Raw genomic sequence first — 17,271 nt, forward strand, 5'->3', positions numbered from 1 at the left:
CTTAACTTAAAAAAAAGTGTCTGTGTTTGTTCTTGGAGAAGGGAAAACCTTGTGCTTATTTCTCCCCAAAGGCAGGAGTGGATGGGCGGTTGCAGAAGCACAGTCTTTGCCTTTTCCCCCTTCTAATGTTATGGCTCAGTGCAATCCTCAGTGGAAAGCCAGTTAAAGACCTGCCCTGATATCTGGGGGCCTGGGACAAGCCTCCTTTCTCTCCACCTCCAGCACCGGGAAGGTCCTCGCACACATCTGTGTGGACACCCCAGACTGTAGAAGTCTATAGCTCCTGTAAACAGTGTCCCCTTGGCCACTTCTTGACACTAGAGTACACACACCAGTGGGTTGGTCTGATTTGGGAGAACAGACCCAAGGAGGAGGTCACTGTGGATTTGGGGCAATTTGGTCAAGGAATTCTTGGCACCAGGGCATATTCTATAAGGGGGTGAAGGCGTTGCTGGCTCTGGGTGGGAGCATCATTTGACCTTGTGGAATCCTTAGTTCCTAAGCTGGGATGCAGCTGCAGAAGGAACAGAGCAGGTCCTTCTAAAGCCTGTAGCCCAGATCAGGGACTCCATTTGTCCAGGCCCACAGTCATATTGCATTTGACCCCTTCCCTGGGCCCTGGGCAGTGCCTCTTTCTCACATCTGTGAGATGCCCCATATTCTTATCCCTAATTTCTAGCTCCATGGGTCAGATGGTTTCCATCCTTGTTTGCTCTTTTATTCAGAAATATAGCTTGACCCTTATCTAGTGTGCTACTGTCTTAGAGAAATAAATCATGATAGAGCATCCTCTCGGGTCCTTAGTTTCCTTATCCGTAAAATGGGATGAATAATGTTCCTACCTGTAAGGGTTGCAGAGAGGATTAAATAAGATGATGCATATGAAACACTTGGTGCCCGGCACACAGAATGCTTGATAAATATGAGCTTTGTTACAGTCCGTATTGCTTTTACACCATTTTACCCTCTCGTTTACCCTCTGATGGGGTGAAGCTGCCAGTGTGGTAATTGACACGGGGGTAGGGGTGGGAGGTGGGGCGGGGACCCACAGCTGGCCTGCCAGGTTCAGGCTCTGGCTCTGCAGACTGTGTGACTTTGGGCCAGTTACCTAAGCTTCCTGTGCCTTAGTTTCCTTATCTTTAAAATGGGTATGGTAATAGTTCCTACTCCATAGAATTGTTGTGAGGAGCTTAGAATAGTGCCTAGCACATAGAAAGTACCCAGTCAATGTTAGCTGGTAATTTTAATTACCTGCATATATGAGAGGATAAGAGTATTACAAAAATCAACCAAAAAAAACCCTCCCTGTGGTCACACAACATGGAAGGCAGACCTGGGACGCAGCTGCAGGTGTTTCTGACTCCTTGCCTTGCTGCCCCCCGTGTCTGGGGCTGTCTCCCTGGAGGTCCCTCTGCCTGTGGTTGCTGCTGTTAGACAGGCTGGGGTCTGTGTATGGGGGAGCAGCATTGGGCCCCAGGACGAGCCAGAGGAAATATATATGTGTATACATATGTGTACATGTATGTGTATATATCAATTTTGAATAGATAAAAAGTAGGGGCACATTGCAGAAGAAAAGGCAGTTGACATCCAGATAAGATTGACCTAGGGGAGGTGGCATCCTCACCCGTGCCAGCACTTCCTCAGCTACCTCCTGCTGTTTTATTTTCTCACACTGCTGGGCCTGTAGTTTTCCAGAGCGCCACTGCATTTAAATCTATATTCTATTTTCTCTCCCAGAAAATAGGTCAGACTCAAGGCAGAGTTCACCAGGTGGTGTCCCCAAAGGTTTGGCTGGGACTTGTCTCCAGGAGGCTGGCTGTGTAGCCCTCCCCTTGCACCCCAAAGCTCCTCCAGAGGCATGGGGGACTCTTGGACACCTAGCTCTCGAGACGATCTAGAGTCCAAATGAAGGGTGAGGTGGGAGGCCCCCAGCTGAGCTCGCTTCTATAGTGCACCGGCAGATGGAGCTTCCTTTCTTTTCTCCACTGTGGTTAGAAGAATCAGGTCCCCCCAAACTGCAGGGAATTGTTTCCTTTGAACTTGAAAATAACCATGCTGAGTGTATGCACTTGTGCCTAAAGTTATTGTTGAATATGCAATATGTGTCTGTGGGGTTCTGAGTGGAGGTGGGAATGCCCTAATTTACGTCTTCCCCTGGTTGTGATGCTGAAGAGAGTGGGTGAATGGGTCATGGCAGGTTTTAAATCCTTTTTTTCCTGTTTTTCTCTCCATTTGGAGTGTAACAATTCTAAGGGAGGTGGCCAGAACTGGTTTTCATCAGGATCTTTTTTTCCCCTGAGTATTTCTCAAGCACCTGTTACCTGCTGAGGACTGTGCATGAGTGACAGAGCTGGGAAGATGGGAGAGGGAAGGTGCCAGGTAATGTGAGCCAGTCCTTGGTCCTTCTGTCACAACAGTGAATTAACTAACTGAGCAGGTCCTGCCTAGAGCTTTTGCCTTTGCTATTCCCCTGCCTGATCAGTCTTTGTCAGGTATATGTGTTTCTCACCTTCTTCAGGTATCAGCTCAAATATTACTTCCTCAGAAAGACCTTTTTTAACTACCTAAAATGAGGACCTTCTGCTGCCACTTACTCTACTTTTCCTTTCATCATGGCATTAATCACTATTTGACTTTATGTATCTGTGTTTTTATTGTTTATATCTCCACTAAATCCCGACTGTTGTCTATTTCCTTCATTGCTTACACCCCCAATGCTTAAAGCAGGACCTGGCCTCTAATAGGTGCTTAGTCAATATGTATTCAATGGTGAATAAATTATCTCCATTGATACAACTCACTGAGATAGATACTGTGTATCTATCTCCATTTATACCTGGGAAGTTTGAGGCTCAGAGAAGCTGAGGTTCTTGCCTATGGACAGAGGGGGAGAGCTGGGATTTGACTCTAGGTCTGCCTTATTTCCCTTATTATACTAAGAAATCTTGTTTTCTTCTATGTTGGCCTCATTCTCAGGTAGACTATCTCCATATGATAAAAAAGATGGAATCTGGCAGTTCTGGAAAAAGGAGAGCATCCCATATCCTGATAATTCTATTAAAATTCCCTGGGAAGACTTTCATTGGTTGGGCTTGGGTCACATGTCTGTTTCTGAGCCAATTATTGGGTCCAAGAGATAGACTTGGCCTGATTCACAGGACTACTTTTGGAGCTAAGGCGGGAGTCGGGGGTCACCTTTACTAAGCCACGTGGATTAAGGTGAGAAGGGGCTCCTCAGAAGACAGCTGGGGGTTGTTACAAGACGAGGAGGAAAAGGATGCTGGACAGAGAATACGGCAGATGGATACTGCCAAGGATCTGATCCCCACCCTCCAGCCATCCCCTCCCCCATCTACCTCCTGCCTTTGGCATTTCATTCTGTCGGTCAGAACTGAGTCCTGAAATTTAGGTCACTCATTGCTTCTTGGTGCACGGGCCAGGTAAGATACCCTGTGTCTATGCCTAAAGTTGGAATAATGCTCAGAACTGCCTCCAGGTCGGTGCCACGGTGAGGAACTGAGCTTGGACCTTGAGCCCCAGCTAAAGGGGTTTTTTTCTTGGTGGCATTGCTGCCCCTCTTTGACAAGAACACATGCTGTATTTTCATGCACAGGACCAGAACTATCTCAAATTGAGGCTTGAAGAGAGAAGACAAAAGAAATAAGAATGCAATTTTTTTTGACCCTTGCTTCTGCTTGTGCCCCCACTTCACATGGAGGATTGGGGAGGGAGGGGAGAGTTGGAGCAGATGTCCTTATTCATAAGTAAAGGAGTTGAACCAGAATCACCGGCTTAATTCCCGTGGTCTCTTGGTGTTTCCAGTGGGCCATCTGGTGAATATTTTTTGGTACTTCTGTCTGTAGTAATTCTAAGTGATAACAATCAAAGCAGCTAACGTTTCTGCAGCGTTTGCCTTGTACCAAGTTAAGTGCTTTACAAGCATTTAATCTCATTTAATTCTCATAACACCCCCAGGAGGGAGGCTCTGTTATTATTGCTATTTCATAGCCGAGGAAAATGACTCTTAGAAATTCAATGATGGGTCCACGGCCACAGAGCGGCCTGGGATTTGAACCCAGGCCTTTCTGTCTCTAAAGTTTTAGACTGTAGTCACAATCTGAAGATGGGCCAAGTAACCGGTATTGAAAGACCTTTGGGGTTCCAAGGAATTCTGTCTCCCCGGGTCTTGGAGTTCCCAAAGAGTGTGTTTGTATGAACAATAGTGTTGACACTCCTGCCACAGAACTCCAGCACGTGTAAATAGTTTGATGTCCTGTTTAATTAAGGGGTATTTTAACGACCGCTATTCCAGGCAATCCATCAGTTACGGTGAATGCCCTGCTTCGTTATTTATGCAGCTTGTTTTCCCTTCCCACCTCTTCTATTTCACCTCTTTTCTTCCTCCTGCCACTTCATCCCTAAATCTAACTCACCAGAAAACCTGAAAGGGGGTGTGGCTGAGGAATGATTCAGAACGCTCTAGAAGTCTCTTTGGAAAAATACAGCTTCTAGGGAATACAGGGCGTGGGCTGGAGGAATGCTCAGCTGTGGTTGTGGGTGTGCCCCTCCTGGGTGCTGGAGCAAGCTCAGTTGGTCAGCGCCTGGATTTTCCCAGGGCAAGGGCCCTAAGGACTCACTGGTGCTTTGCAGATCTGATTGTGGGTGTCTTATGATGGGAGAGTAATCTCCATCTTGTTCAGGCAGCACATTAGAGGCACAGAAGATAAACCATGACCCATGACTCTCACCCAACTTCCCCATGGCTTCAGGGCTATCACTTTAGTCTGCAAACTGAATTCGGGTCCCCTATGTCCTCGAGGGACCCAGGCTTCAGTAAAGGGATGTTGAACTGGGTAAGAATCAAGAGATCGAGGAGCTTTTCTAGGCTCTGTTCCTGAGCTAGCTGTGTGACCTTGAGTAAGTCTCTCAACCTCTTTTATCCTTCATCTTAACAAGAAAGAATTAAACCAGGTAATTAATGTGTACTCCAGATCCAACATTCAGCGGGTCCAAGTGAGTCACCCAAGACTGTGCGGACGGTCAGCGGTTTCCTGAAGCAGCCTCTGGCTCCTTCTCTGCCAGAGTATATCCTGTTGGGCAGGGTCTGGGTTTTGACAATGCCTTGGGCTGCTCTTGGTTTTGCTTCCCCAGCACGATTCAATTTTACATCCCAGGGTAGGAGGAGGAGATTGTGCTGTCCGTGGAGCTGATAGGAGTGAACCGTTCTTCATTTTTGGAAAGTTCATTGGCTTAATTCAAATGTCAACCTTTCCAGGGTTGGGTATTTATTTGTAGTTATCAAAAGTGATTTCAAATGGCAATTCCTGTCATTAGTGATGGGGTGAAAAGCAAGGAGAAAAATTAAAGGGGGAGGCAAGATTTCAATTTGCATGGTGAATGATCTGCTCACACACAATCTCATGCGCACACACTGCTGTCTGTGATGAAGAATGGTCACTGGGCATCCCGGGGAGGGAGGGAATTGTAAATATTTTGTGATCTTGTGTCCTTCAGTCCTAGGTTGTGAATGACTCTGCGACTTGCTCTTAATTCTTATGCCTGTTTTTCTTTGTTCCTCAAGGGAATGGTTTCTTATTAAATTTTCTCTCTGCTGGGAAACCTTGCTTGACTTCATGTCCAATGTCTGATATCTAAAGAGGAGGAGGAGGAGGATTTGCTTTGGTGTCGGTGTGCAGAAATCAACCAGAATATTTTAACCAATATTCTTGCAGGATTCCAGTCTGCTTGGCTCTTTGGAGCCCTATCTGATTCCAGGATGATGTCTTTCCGGACAGATGTGGAGCTCACCTTTCTTGCTACATGCACAGTGAAAAGGGGGCTTGGTCCCTCGGCTTGCATGGGTGGTTCCTGGGTGAAGGTAGAACTAAGTGTTCAGAAGCTGAGCACCTTTGGGGGCTTGCATGAATTTGATAATCATGCAAGGGCACTGCCTTGTGTGTGTGTGTGCTGCTAACACTCTTCTTCCTTTTTCTCCCCTTCCCTCTCCTCTCCCTTTCCCTCCCTTTGAAAATGCTGCCACAGATGTCAGTCAAGGTCCAGGTGAGTCTTTGTGTTTGCACAGCTGCTGTGGGAATTTCCTCTCTGCTAGATTGTGCATGGTTTGACTATGAGACCTTTAGAGACAAAAATCTAAGTATATTGCATTTTCACTGATTTTAGGTTTAGAAGAGGAAATGCCTTGAATTGATGGATTTGTATTGGTTTTGAAGAACTATTTTAAAACCAAAGGAATATAGTTCTCATACTTAATACAATCACTTCCTTCTGGTTAATATTTCTGGGCATTTTTTTGGAAAATATTTTTAAAGATATTATTAGATATATATTTTCCAATTTAATGAGCATTTTTGCCTTGTCTTCCATATATATACTTATTTTCTATAGCTTTATGTGTTTAAAAGTTGAAGATATGACATACTTAGCATGGAAAATATGATGTGGGTGAAAGAAGGTTTCTTTCTTTTTATTCTAAGAAATGTCTTTTCTTTTCCACAATGAAATTAGCAATATTTATTTTTCCTGGTTATGTAAGTAATACATGCTCACTGTGACAAAAAAAAAAAAGAATGGTTTAATGGTTTGAATGGTTTCTGTCGATGGAAAAATAGAAGAACCATCCTGATAATGCACAATTATTAATTGTGCATTTCTTTCTAAAATGCATACTCATCCACAGCCCTAGGTTTAAGCAGCATGTATATAAAGACACATATGTACATATCACACATATAGGATCATAGGAAATGATATAACCATTTAGAGCTAAGAGATGTCAGAAGATTTAAAATGGTTGGGACACTATTCTAAGCTGGCTAGAACTTGGATTTAAGAAGAATATTTAGCCCTACCAAATAGGAAGGGAGCATCATCTTAGGTATTTTTACATGTTTTCTTGTTTAGTCCTTTTAACATTTAATCCTGATGGCATCAATACAAGATAGATATTGTAATATCCATTTTAATGTGTAGGAAATTTAGGGCTCCATGGATTAAGTAGTTTTGCCCATCATAATAGACTTTATTGGCTGTAGCACTGGGATTTAAACTTAGGCTTTCTGACTCTAAAAATCGGTACATACTCCATGGGAACATGCTGGGGCCCATCACTGAAAATTCTCAACCAATTGAAGATCTCGTAAGTATTTCCTAATGGAACCATTGTTTATTTGTTTATTTTTGCTTAGAGGTAATATGACATTTTCTTTATCAGCAGCCTTCTTTTCAAATGAATTTATCCCTTATTGTTCTTGACTATCTAAAATAATCAAACAGATTTAAGTAGGGTCCTTCTGATCGTTGTTTTTTAATTGGGTGTGTGTGACACAACATAAGAGAATAATACATTTATCCCCACCTAATGCGGAGGGTTTCACTGTCTGTTTTTTTCTGCCAGCCCTCTACTTAAGAAATAATTGGTGTTTGAACCAAAACACACGACAGCATTTTCTAGAAAGATACCATTAAATTTATAATTTTACTTAATAATATTTTAGTTCAATCACTCACTCAACAAATATTTATGTGCTAGGCACTGTTCTAGGTTCTGGGGATCAAACAGTGAATAAAACAGAAGACAGTCCCTGCCATCATGGACCTTTTATTTTAGGCAGAGGCAGACGAACTAAAATGCACACACGTATAGACAGACACACATATATGTACATAATATATGCACATTTATATGTGAACATATATACACATACCTACACATACTATGTATATATGTCTATATTATATAGAGATAGTATCTGGTGGTGGGTGGTAATTGCTGGGGAGAAAAATGAAGCAGGGTAAGAGGTCCCTAATTTATAAAGGGTGGTCTGGGAAGGCCTCTTTGATGAGATGATGTTTGCCAGGATGCCTCAGTGAGGTGAAGGAGTAAGCCCAACACCCCAGGTTTGGTTTGTAAAAGTGCCACTTGGCTTAACCCCTCCTTTTCCTGGTTCATGGTAGAGTGTGACCAGGGTCACCTCTTGGAGGCCCTGCATAGGGTCTCCCAGCCGAGGGGATGAGGGGGTTGGAAATCCCTCCTGCCTTCCTCTTGCCGAGATCACGCCTGTGGGGCTGACCAGAGCGGCACCTTTGTCTGATTCTTACGAAGGCACCACATTGGTCCTGGATGAAATAGGATGATGGCCAGAAACACAGTGGACCCGTAGGCCTCCTTCCGTTCATTCAAAGGGGTGGAGGCCTGTGAGCGACCCTCCCTCAGACAACAGCAAATACAACCAGCTGACAGAGCACCGTTCCAACTTCACGGCCATTATCTTATGGTGTTCCCTTAGTAACCCTCTGAGGTGTGTAGCCTGAGCCCCATTTTACTGCTGAGGAAGTTGAGGCCCAGGGAGGTTACATGATGTGCTGAGGCCACCCAGCTGGTGAGTAGCAGGGCCACGGCGGGATTCCAGGTGAATTCCAGATCTCCTGCTCTTCCTTCTGCCCTTGAAGCTCAAGGCTGATTGCCAATCTGGTGCCCCACCAACCCCCCCCTCCCCCCCCCCCCGCCTTTTTGTGGTTTCTGCACCTGAAGCAAATCACTGGTTTAGATCCTTCCCTCGTGGCCCTGGATGTGCCTGGCCCTGGCTGAGCCCCTCTGGGCCCCTGGTCGGGCAATCTGGAGCCAGCGGCACTGTGGTTCTGAAACAAGAAGCCTTTAGTGGGTCTCCGATTTTTTTTTCCTTCCCCTCAGAAGACAAATTGGGGATTTTATGAGATAAAGTAACTATTTACCCAGAGGCTGCTGGAAGACTATAAAGGGACGATTGATTAATTGATTGATTTTACATGTGGAGGAGATGGGTTAGAAGTATCCCCACTGTAAAACACAGTCTGAGATGAGGCGGGGCGGGGCGGGGGGGGGGGAGGGGGGCGCGCTACTCTTCTTAAGGTCCCAGAGACAGGCTGGAGACTTGGAGTCCTGCACACCCCGGGAAAATGGGCGGGAAAATCCCTAGCCCCTTGGCCCAGCCTTTGGGAAGTAAGTGCCAACAAGCAGCACCTGTGGTGCGCGGACCTGAACGGGAAGAGGGAGCTGAGCTCTGACTCCGCCCACACACGCCCCTGTGTAACTCTCCGCGCAGCTTTCTGGGCATGTCCAACCTCACTACTGCGGAGGGAAAAAAGGCGCCTCAGCTCGCTTAGCAACTGCCTGTGGTCACCTCCTGCTAGTGACTAGGCCAGGATCTCGGATCTGTCTGCCTCCAGGGCCTGCACTCTTGTTCTTCGAAACCCTGCCTTTTCCACAAGACAGCAGTGGGCCAGGCTGTGGCCTTTCCGTGTCTGCATCCCCGAGTCTTTGCACCGTGCAGGGAACGCGGTAGAACCTCGAAAATCGTTATTGACCAGAACCTGTGGCCGCCAGCACACTGTGTCTGTAGGAGCCCGAGACAGGCCAGAGCTTAAAGTGCGTCCTGTCCCGGCCGTGTGACCCACCGGTGGCCTGGAAGGGACCCCTGTGGGGTGCCTTATCCCACGTTTCTGTGCATTGGGATTTATCACTGGTCTCCCTGGGCTGCTGTGGGGCAGGTGGGCAGACAGCTCTGCCCTGACCTCAGCCCTCCACCTTCTCCTGCCTCCCACGTGTTCCAGACGTCTTCGCCAAGGGAACAGGAAGCAGTGTGGAGGTGAGCAAGCGGGAAGGGTGGCGGAAGGATCTGGAAGGCGGGGAGCAATGCAGCGGCCTGTGGGTGTGAGACCTCTCCCCCGCCCCTTTTCCAGAGCTTTTTGCTTCTCCCTCCTGCCTGGAGGGGCTGTTTATGGTGCTCCAATGACAGCCTCTCTCCTCGGAAGGGATAATTTCTCAGCCTCTGCCTGCTGATTAGAGCTGGAATTTAAATGAATAACTGTGACCTTGTGGAAGTGCCCTAGTTATTCAGAGGCCCAATGAGGAAATAGGCCTCTTGCTTCCGTCCATCAGCGCGGCAGGCGGGGGGGAGGGGCTCCTGTCTGCCGGGCCCCAGAGGAGGCCTCAGTCTGCTGTCGCTGAAGAAGCTGACGCCTTCCTCTACCCCGTCTTGATCTCTGCCTCTTGTTGTCTTTCCCCTTCAGTGTAAGTCATCTCAGGGCTGTCCTTGGGGAGAGGACCGGTTATTTGTCCTGAGCCCTGCCCTGTCTCCAGGGGGTCATTCAGTCCAGCCTGAGGGACGTCGTTCTGAACCCGAAGTCAGGAGGCAGTGCCTGGCGAGTCTGGCTTGTGTGTGTGCACCCTGGAAGCTTGCTGCTCACAGGGTGTCCTGCGGGACCCACAGAATTTCAGGCCTCGCGCCAGACCTGCCGAATCAGAAGCTGCATTTTGTCAGGACCTCTGGGTGCACACACATTCATGTTTGAGACGCGCAAACCGCAGAGTCCCAGTCTCCTCCCCTGTGGGGCCAACAGGGCAGCCTTTACCGAGGAAGTTGCGGTTCACCTTGCTGAGGCCCTAGTCCTCCTCTCTTGTGCCGGGCACAGCACAAGATACCTGCTCGATTTGGTTGGTAGGAGGAAGAGGGAGAACGAATATTTATTGACCACTGAGTCTGTGCTGGTCATAGTTCAGGCACTTTTTACATAAAAGTGCACACACTGGGAGGCGAGATAGCATAATTATAGAGCAAAATTTGGCAAACTACAGCTTGACACCAAATTCAGCCCGCTGCCTGGTTTTGTAGGACCTTTGAGCTAAGAGGTTCTTACATTTTTAAATGGTTGAAAACAAAAGAAGAACAATTGGTAACACATTTTATGAAATTTGAATTTGTGTTCATAAACAAAGTTTTTTTGGACATAGCCGCGCCCATTCTTTTATGTATTGTCTATGGCTGCTTTTAAGTGGGAAAGTCAGAGTTGGGTAGTTGCGATAGAGTCTGCAGCCCCCAAAGCCTAAAATAATTACCATCTGGCCCTTTATGGGAAAAGTTTGCCACCTCTGAGCTAGAGCACAGACTCGGAGCCAGCTGCCGGGGTTGACATGCTGTCTCTATCACAGCACTGCGACCTGTTCAAGTTACCTTAACTTTGTGGGCCCTACTTTCTTCAAAATGGGGACAATAAGAGTATTTACCTCATGGGGTTGTTTTGATGATTGTGAGCTCATGCCTGTGACATCTTTAGAGGGGTGTGTGGCACCCTTAGCAATGTTATAAGACAGCTATTATCATAAGTTATCCAATCTGGTCCTTTCAACACCTGTTTCCATTTTGTAGATAAAGACACTTAGGCTCAGAAAGGTTTTTTTTTTTTTTTTAAAAAAAACCAATCCACTTTTAGCTGCATTTTGGTCTCTAATTGCCTAGATCTGTGCTCCAGTGCGGTGCTGTAGAACCTCTGTAAACGTACCTGCTGTTCTCAGCTGTCACACATTCCCTCCCATCATTCCCTCCCATCATTCCCTCGTGGCCTTTCTTCCAGTTAAGAGATCCCTCAAACTTAGATCCCAACCATTGCTCTCAAGCAGAGCCTAGGAACCAGTAAGAAGGGACGAAGGGAATCAGTATTTGCAGAGGACCTGCCATGTCTCAGGCACCTACCAGCTCAGAGATGAATAACCTTGACATCCTTTGCCCAAGGTCAGAAGCAGGTACGGTTCTGCTCTGTGGTTCTGCCACTTTTCCTGGGAGCCGTATGCCCTTGGGCAAGTCATGTAACCTCTCTGGGCAACAGGTTTCTTTAACTCAAAGGGTTTGAATCAGATGATCTGCCTCCGTTCTGAGGGTGTATGATTAGATATCTGACTGTGAGATACCTTGGGGAATAGCAACCAGGAGAATGCCTTCTCCCCTACCAAAGACTCACAGCTCCCAACTCCAGTAGCACCTAGAGCATATTTTGTCTTTTCTTTCCTATTCTTTTGGGCAATAGTCCCACTTGCTTTTCTCCCTTATTACCTTATTAGCAAAAACACTTGACATTTATTGAGCTTGTATTTTGAGCCAGACACTGAAATGTTAAGTTTTGCATGCGTTATTTCATTCATGTGACATTCTCAGGAGGTGGATTCTGTTCTTTGGCCCATTTTACCCCCTGAACAAACGGAGGCTCAAGGAGGATAAATAACTCACTGATGCCTCCCAGTAAAAAGTGGTGAAACAGGATGCAAGCCCTAGTATGTCTGGGCCTGGAGATGTCTCCTCGGAGTTCTACCAGAGCGTACACTCCACGAAGGTACACTCCTGTTCACTACCGTGTCCTCTCGGCCTAGCATAGTGCCAGCACATCGCAGGGATGGAATAAATACTGGCTGAATGAATAAACAGTGCTCAGAACTCAGCTTTTAATTTTACCCCACATCCCTCTGAAAGAAAGTCTGCTTTTTATGGGGGTTTTCCCTGAGACAGAAGGCAATTGAACCAATCTTTATTCAGTGCCCATCGTGGGCTCGGCTCAGTGGGGGATCTGGGCTGCAGGGAAATCCACCTCCGTCGTGCATAATTGGATTGGAAGGGGGCCCTCCGCTGGGCTAATGGTGCTCAACTTCCAGCCAATTGCCCGGCTGGGGCCTGGGAAGACCCCCTTGGCTCCCGTAGCTGTGGTTCTTGATGAGTAAGTGTGAGTGAAGAGCTGCTTCCCAGGCTGCCTCCAGCTTTGGCTACCTCAAGGAAGATCACTGGGCCTTGGTACTTTTTCTAGAGACTTTTAAAATCTCTTCCTTTGCTGTCTTGGACAGGCAGGCACACTAGGGTGTTAGTTATATGGTTTCTTTTATTTCCCAATTCAAGAAGGCAAGGCCAGAGTTAGAGCTGGAAAAATCATTAGAGATATGCTGTAGTCTCAATGAAATAACACCGCTCCTGCCCCGCCAAATATATGTGGGTGTTTATTCGTTGCTCCGATGTTGAGGGGCAGTGAATGCTAGATGTGCCATGATGTGTGGGAGAGCCTCCTTCAAAGGTCTGTGCTACTCAAAATGCCACTGGTGAGACCATTGAGAAACTATTCTAGACCAATTCCCTCCCTTTACCGGAGGGGGAATTGAGGCTGTAGAACTTCCATGTAACTCAGCTGAGACACACAGCTCATTTGGGTCAGCCTTGGAGACCCTCCCAGTCTGTATACCTGCTTACAGGAGGTCTGGTAAGGGCTAAGCTAGTCAGTGTGCTGGGGTGGGGAGGGGGAATACAGCCGAGAGTCCAGGATAGTGGGTCCCCTCGTGGGGTAGCTCCCCATGTAGGGAGGCATCTGAGCATGGACTGGTCAGGTCGTCTCGCAGTGCTGCCAGCTTATTAGAGAAATGGTGTTGGCAAGAGGCAGATGGTGGAGCAGAGAGAGGGCCTGGATAGACCGGTTCTCTAAATAATGACAGCAATAACTACAAGTTTTTGAGCCCTTCCTATGTGTCAGAAACGGTGCTAAGTGTATTCCATATGTAGTTGCATGTGATTGGGTATTTTACAGATATTTTTCAGCTGAGTGGCAGATCTTTTACAGGAAGGAGGCACAGAAAAGTTAACTTGCTCAAAGTCCCAGTTAGTTCCGAGGTAGAGCTGGGCTTTGCATCTAGGCTTTGGGCTGTGGAGAGTGGTGGTTTGCATACTCTGGTAAGCATCAGAATCACCTGGACAGCTAATGAAGGAGAGCCAGGCTCTTAAAAGTAAGATAGTTCTCCCAGGTGTTGTGGATTTGACCAAAGTTTGAGAATTGCTGTTTCAAAGGAAAGTGATCTGGAAGGTGAAGAGACTTGAAAGCTTCACTTTTAACAACTATATTATGGCCCCAGGTACATTAAGGGAAGTGGGTGGGGAAGGTAGAAGATCCTCCTTTGATTTTAGGCATTTAGGTCACAGGGCTAGCAGAGCCATCATCATGATACGCTATAGTCAATGCTGTATCTGGCTCCCTTATCTGCTACCGTGGGCTCTTCAAAGGCAGGTAGCATCTTACTCTATAAGAACAGAGACTTACCCATGCCTGCATCCCCACTGCCTACCACATTCTGCTCATAGAACTTTGTTAGAATCAGCATTTCAGGAATGGAGGGGACCCAACAGATTGTCAAGGCTCTCTGTGCACCTATTTTTTGAGTCTATTCTGTAAGAGTTTATTCAGACGTGGCTTGAACTCCTTCAACGAGAAGCAACTCATTGCTCCTTGAGCCTTTCCATTCCATGCTCGCAGCACTGAATGTTTGAAAGCTCTTTCTGTTCTCACTTGCTGTAGCTTTCACCACGTGTATGGCTTCCAGCCCTTGGAGACACACAGAATAGATCTAATTACTCTCCCAGTGTTTGAAGACAGGGCTTTTGTCTTTAAGGATTTTCTTTGCTAAAGGCTAAAACATCTCCAGTTTCTTTGGGCATTCTCTTACAAGGGTTTTAAACTCTTTCATCCAGGTCATTGTTCTCTGAAAAATGACGTATTTTTTCCTACATCCTTTCCAAAGAAGGATGTTCCCACTGCATATAATATTATGGACATGATTGGGATCAGTTCATTATAGAGTGGTCCCAGGGCTCGTTTTTCCTAGAGTTTACATCTATTAATGGCAGCACCAAATACCTTAGCTTTTTTTTTTTTTTTTAAATGACTATAGTATTAAATTGAACTTAATGAAAACTTTGACTATTTTTTGTGTGCACTGATGCTAAGCCATTCCTCTCCCCTTCCTGGGCTTGTCCATTTGGTTTATTTGACTTAAGCTTGGAACTATTCTTCGATTTTGTTAAATCCAGCTTTGGATTTTTAAAGTTTAGCACACCATGATCTATTTGAGCACATTTCTTTTAAAATCTAGCACAGCGGCTGTCTCTTCCAGCTTCATGTCATTCATGAACGAAGAACTAATGTAGAGAAGTCCATGAGAGCTGGAGAGCAAAAACCTCTCCTTTGGGATGAGTCTTTTCTAAAAGTCATTGTTGTTGATCCTTTAGCCCTTGGAGTGACTGGCATGACTCCTTCATCTCTCTGCCTTCCATGGCATTCAAGCATGAGGAAACCTCAACCACACCTTCCCCACTAAGATGCGGAATAGATTAGGCATGTGCTGTAGACATTCTTTCTTCTACCCACTGGCTAGAACATGCAGAAGCTGTTGGTGATTCATGGGCACGATTGAGAAAGCCTTTCTGTTCAGTCCTGCTGCCATGCTGTAAGAACACAGTGGGTCTAGAGGCACACTGTGACTGGGCTGGCATGGTTACATCTTAAAAGGGCTGGTTGATGAGGATTGAATGTGGTGGCATCATGGAAGGGTAAAACCGAGAGGCCCAGGTGGCCCGTATCTTGGAGAATTATCAACAGGCTCCCTTCTCTTCTGTGTCTGTGCAAACCATCATCATCATCAGTTTATTCAGTTCATTCTCAGTACTGTGAAAAGCCAAAATCATGTATGTAAACAGTTGATCATCTGGAGTGTTAGCTCATGACTGCTGTCAGGTGATTATTTGAAGCTTTGTACAGCTTGGCTGTAGTGGCGGTAGGCTATCCTTGAAGCCCACCACTCTGATTATGGGTAGTGTTCTCAAGGTATTAGTTTCAACCACTAGAAACTGCCATTTTTATAGGTCAAAAACCAGTCAAATAGCAGCATTTTTATGTGGTTCAACCCAATATGTTGCTTGGCCTCTTTGGAGAGATCTGAAATCATAGAGGCAAAGAGTCTTAGAGTTGAGAGGGAGTTTTTTTTTAGTTATCTCCTAAACCCTCTACTCTGATTCTCTTCTATGGCATTTCTGGCAAGTAAAATTTCCCTTATCATGCAGCCTCTGTTCGTACTGAATGTGTTTGCTCCTTTATTTTGCGTGTGCAACTTTAAAAATGCTTGAAGGCAGCTCTCGTGTCCTTACCTAGCCCTGTCTTGTTTGGGCTGCACATATCAGTTCCTGCAGCTGTTCTGCACGTGGACATGACTTTGGAGCCCTCATCATCCTGGCTATTCTCCTTTGGACACAGCCCACCTGATTACTGCCCTTCCTAATACACAGCATCATATTCTGAACCAAAACCCTAAGTCTGGTACAGTCAATGCTAAGAAGAGGTGAAACTATTGAACATTTTTATTCCAGGCGGTTGGGAGTAGAAGATTGTACTTAAGTGCCAGCATTTATATTTGTCCCTTAAAATTAAATTTCACTTTTTTCTATGCCTATCCTTTTGTTACCCTGTTTCTACTATCTAACAAATTAGCTATTCTTCTCAGGTTTAGGTCATCACAACATCCAGACAGCATGCTATGAATGTCCTCAGTCAAGTCATTGATCAAAATCTGGAATGGGCCTAGGCTCTGCTGTAAGACATCCCCCGGAGAGTGAACCTCTCTCGGAGAGACCTTTAGCTTGGCTGTCCCAATGGTCTTGCACGTGACAGTGTCAAGGACTGAGGAGTCTGAGATTTGCATTTTAAAGAAGGAAGTGGCTTAATAATGCCAAGAAATGACCTGAGAAAGGAAGGATTTCATGCTTTACTAGAATCTGTTGGTGGGCTTGAGGCGGAGGAGAATACAGCCACGTCAAAGGGCTTTCCGGTGCCCCTGAAAATGCAGGGGCAGGGGCGTAAATGAAGTTGCATTAATGTCTAGCCACTATGTTCTGCTTCCCCATCTCTACTAGCACTGAATTAGAGTGGTAGCTAGTGTTGTGGTTACTGTCACAGGCTGGAAAGGCCACCTGCTGGCTTAGAGTCCTCACTTCACCCCTTCCTAGGTAGTGTGTGACTTTGACTCTTAGTCTTGGTTTCCTCACCTATAAAATTGAAATTATAGCAATGCCTTTCCCATGGAGTTTATATTGAATGAGATAACACATAGCCACACCTTGTCTGTGATAAACAGCCAACAAATATTAGCTATTATTATTAATATAATTACCTTTTTACCAAGTTAACTGAATTTCATCTTTTAGGTACTTAAAATGCTAAGATGTATATTTCTATTAAAACATGAAATTCCTCCTTTTCCAGGTCATTTTTTGGGGGTTATGAAGCCACTTCCCTCTTTAAAATGCAAATCTGGATATGAAATTCTTTCTTCTTTTCTTTTGCAAATTCCTGGTCACCCTGCAGGCACTTTGGGTGTCCCTGTTCATTGGGCCCTACCCCCTCTCACCTTCACAGTCTCCTGAGTTCTTTCGGAAACATCAGGCGAATGTTTCCATTACCTTCTGATTTTATGTAATTACTCTTTTAAAAAGTCCTTGTGGTTTCATAAGAATTCAACATTGGTACTTGGCACTTGCAGCAATTAGTGACATTTAATTTTGCTACTTCAGTATGGAAAAAAAATGATATATGTGGATTTTTCACTGGGGTAAAAGTTACCCTCAGAATGAACGAAATAAA

At 45.8% G+C, this 17,271-nt stretch overlaps 1 protein-coding gene across 1 annotated transcript in view; it reads left to right on the forward strand.

Moving 5' to 3' along the window:
• The window catches only part of NRXN3 (neurexin 3), a 1,493,796-nt gene that overhangs the window by 25,985 nt on the left and 1,450,540 nt on the right, over positions 1-17,271 (forward strand). The window contains exon 2 of the mRNA XM_069465175.1: positions 6,046-6,063. Within this exon, the coding sequence (XP_069321276.1) occupies positions 6,046-6,063 (18 nt within the window). The remainder of the gene's footprint in view (positions 1-6,045; positions 6,064-17,271) is intronic.

This window comes from Eulemur rufifrons, chromosome 2 (genome assembly GCF_041146395.1).
Source record: "Eulemur rufifrons isolate Redbay chromosome 2, OSU_ERuf_1, whole genome shotgun sequence".
Lineage (NCBI taxonomy): Eukaryota > Metazoa > Chordata > Mammalia > Primates > Lemuridae > Eulemur > Eulemur rufifrons.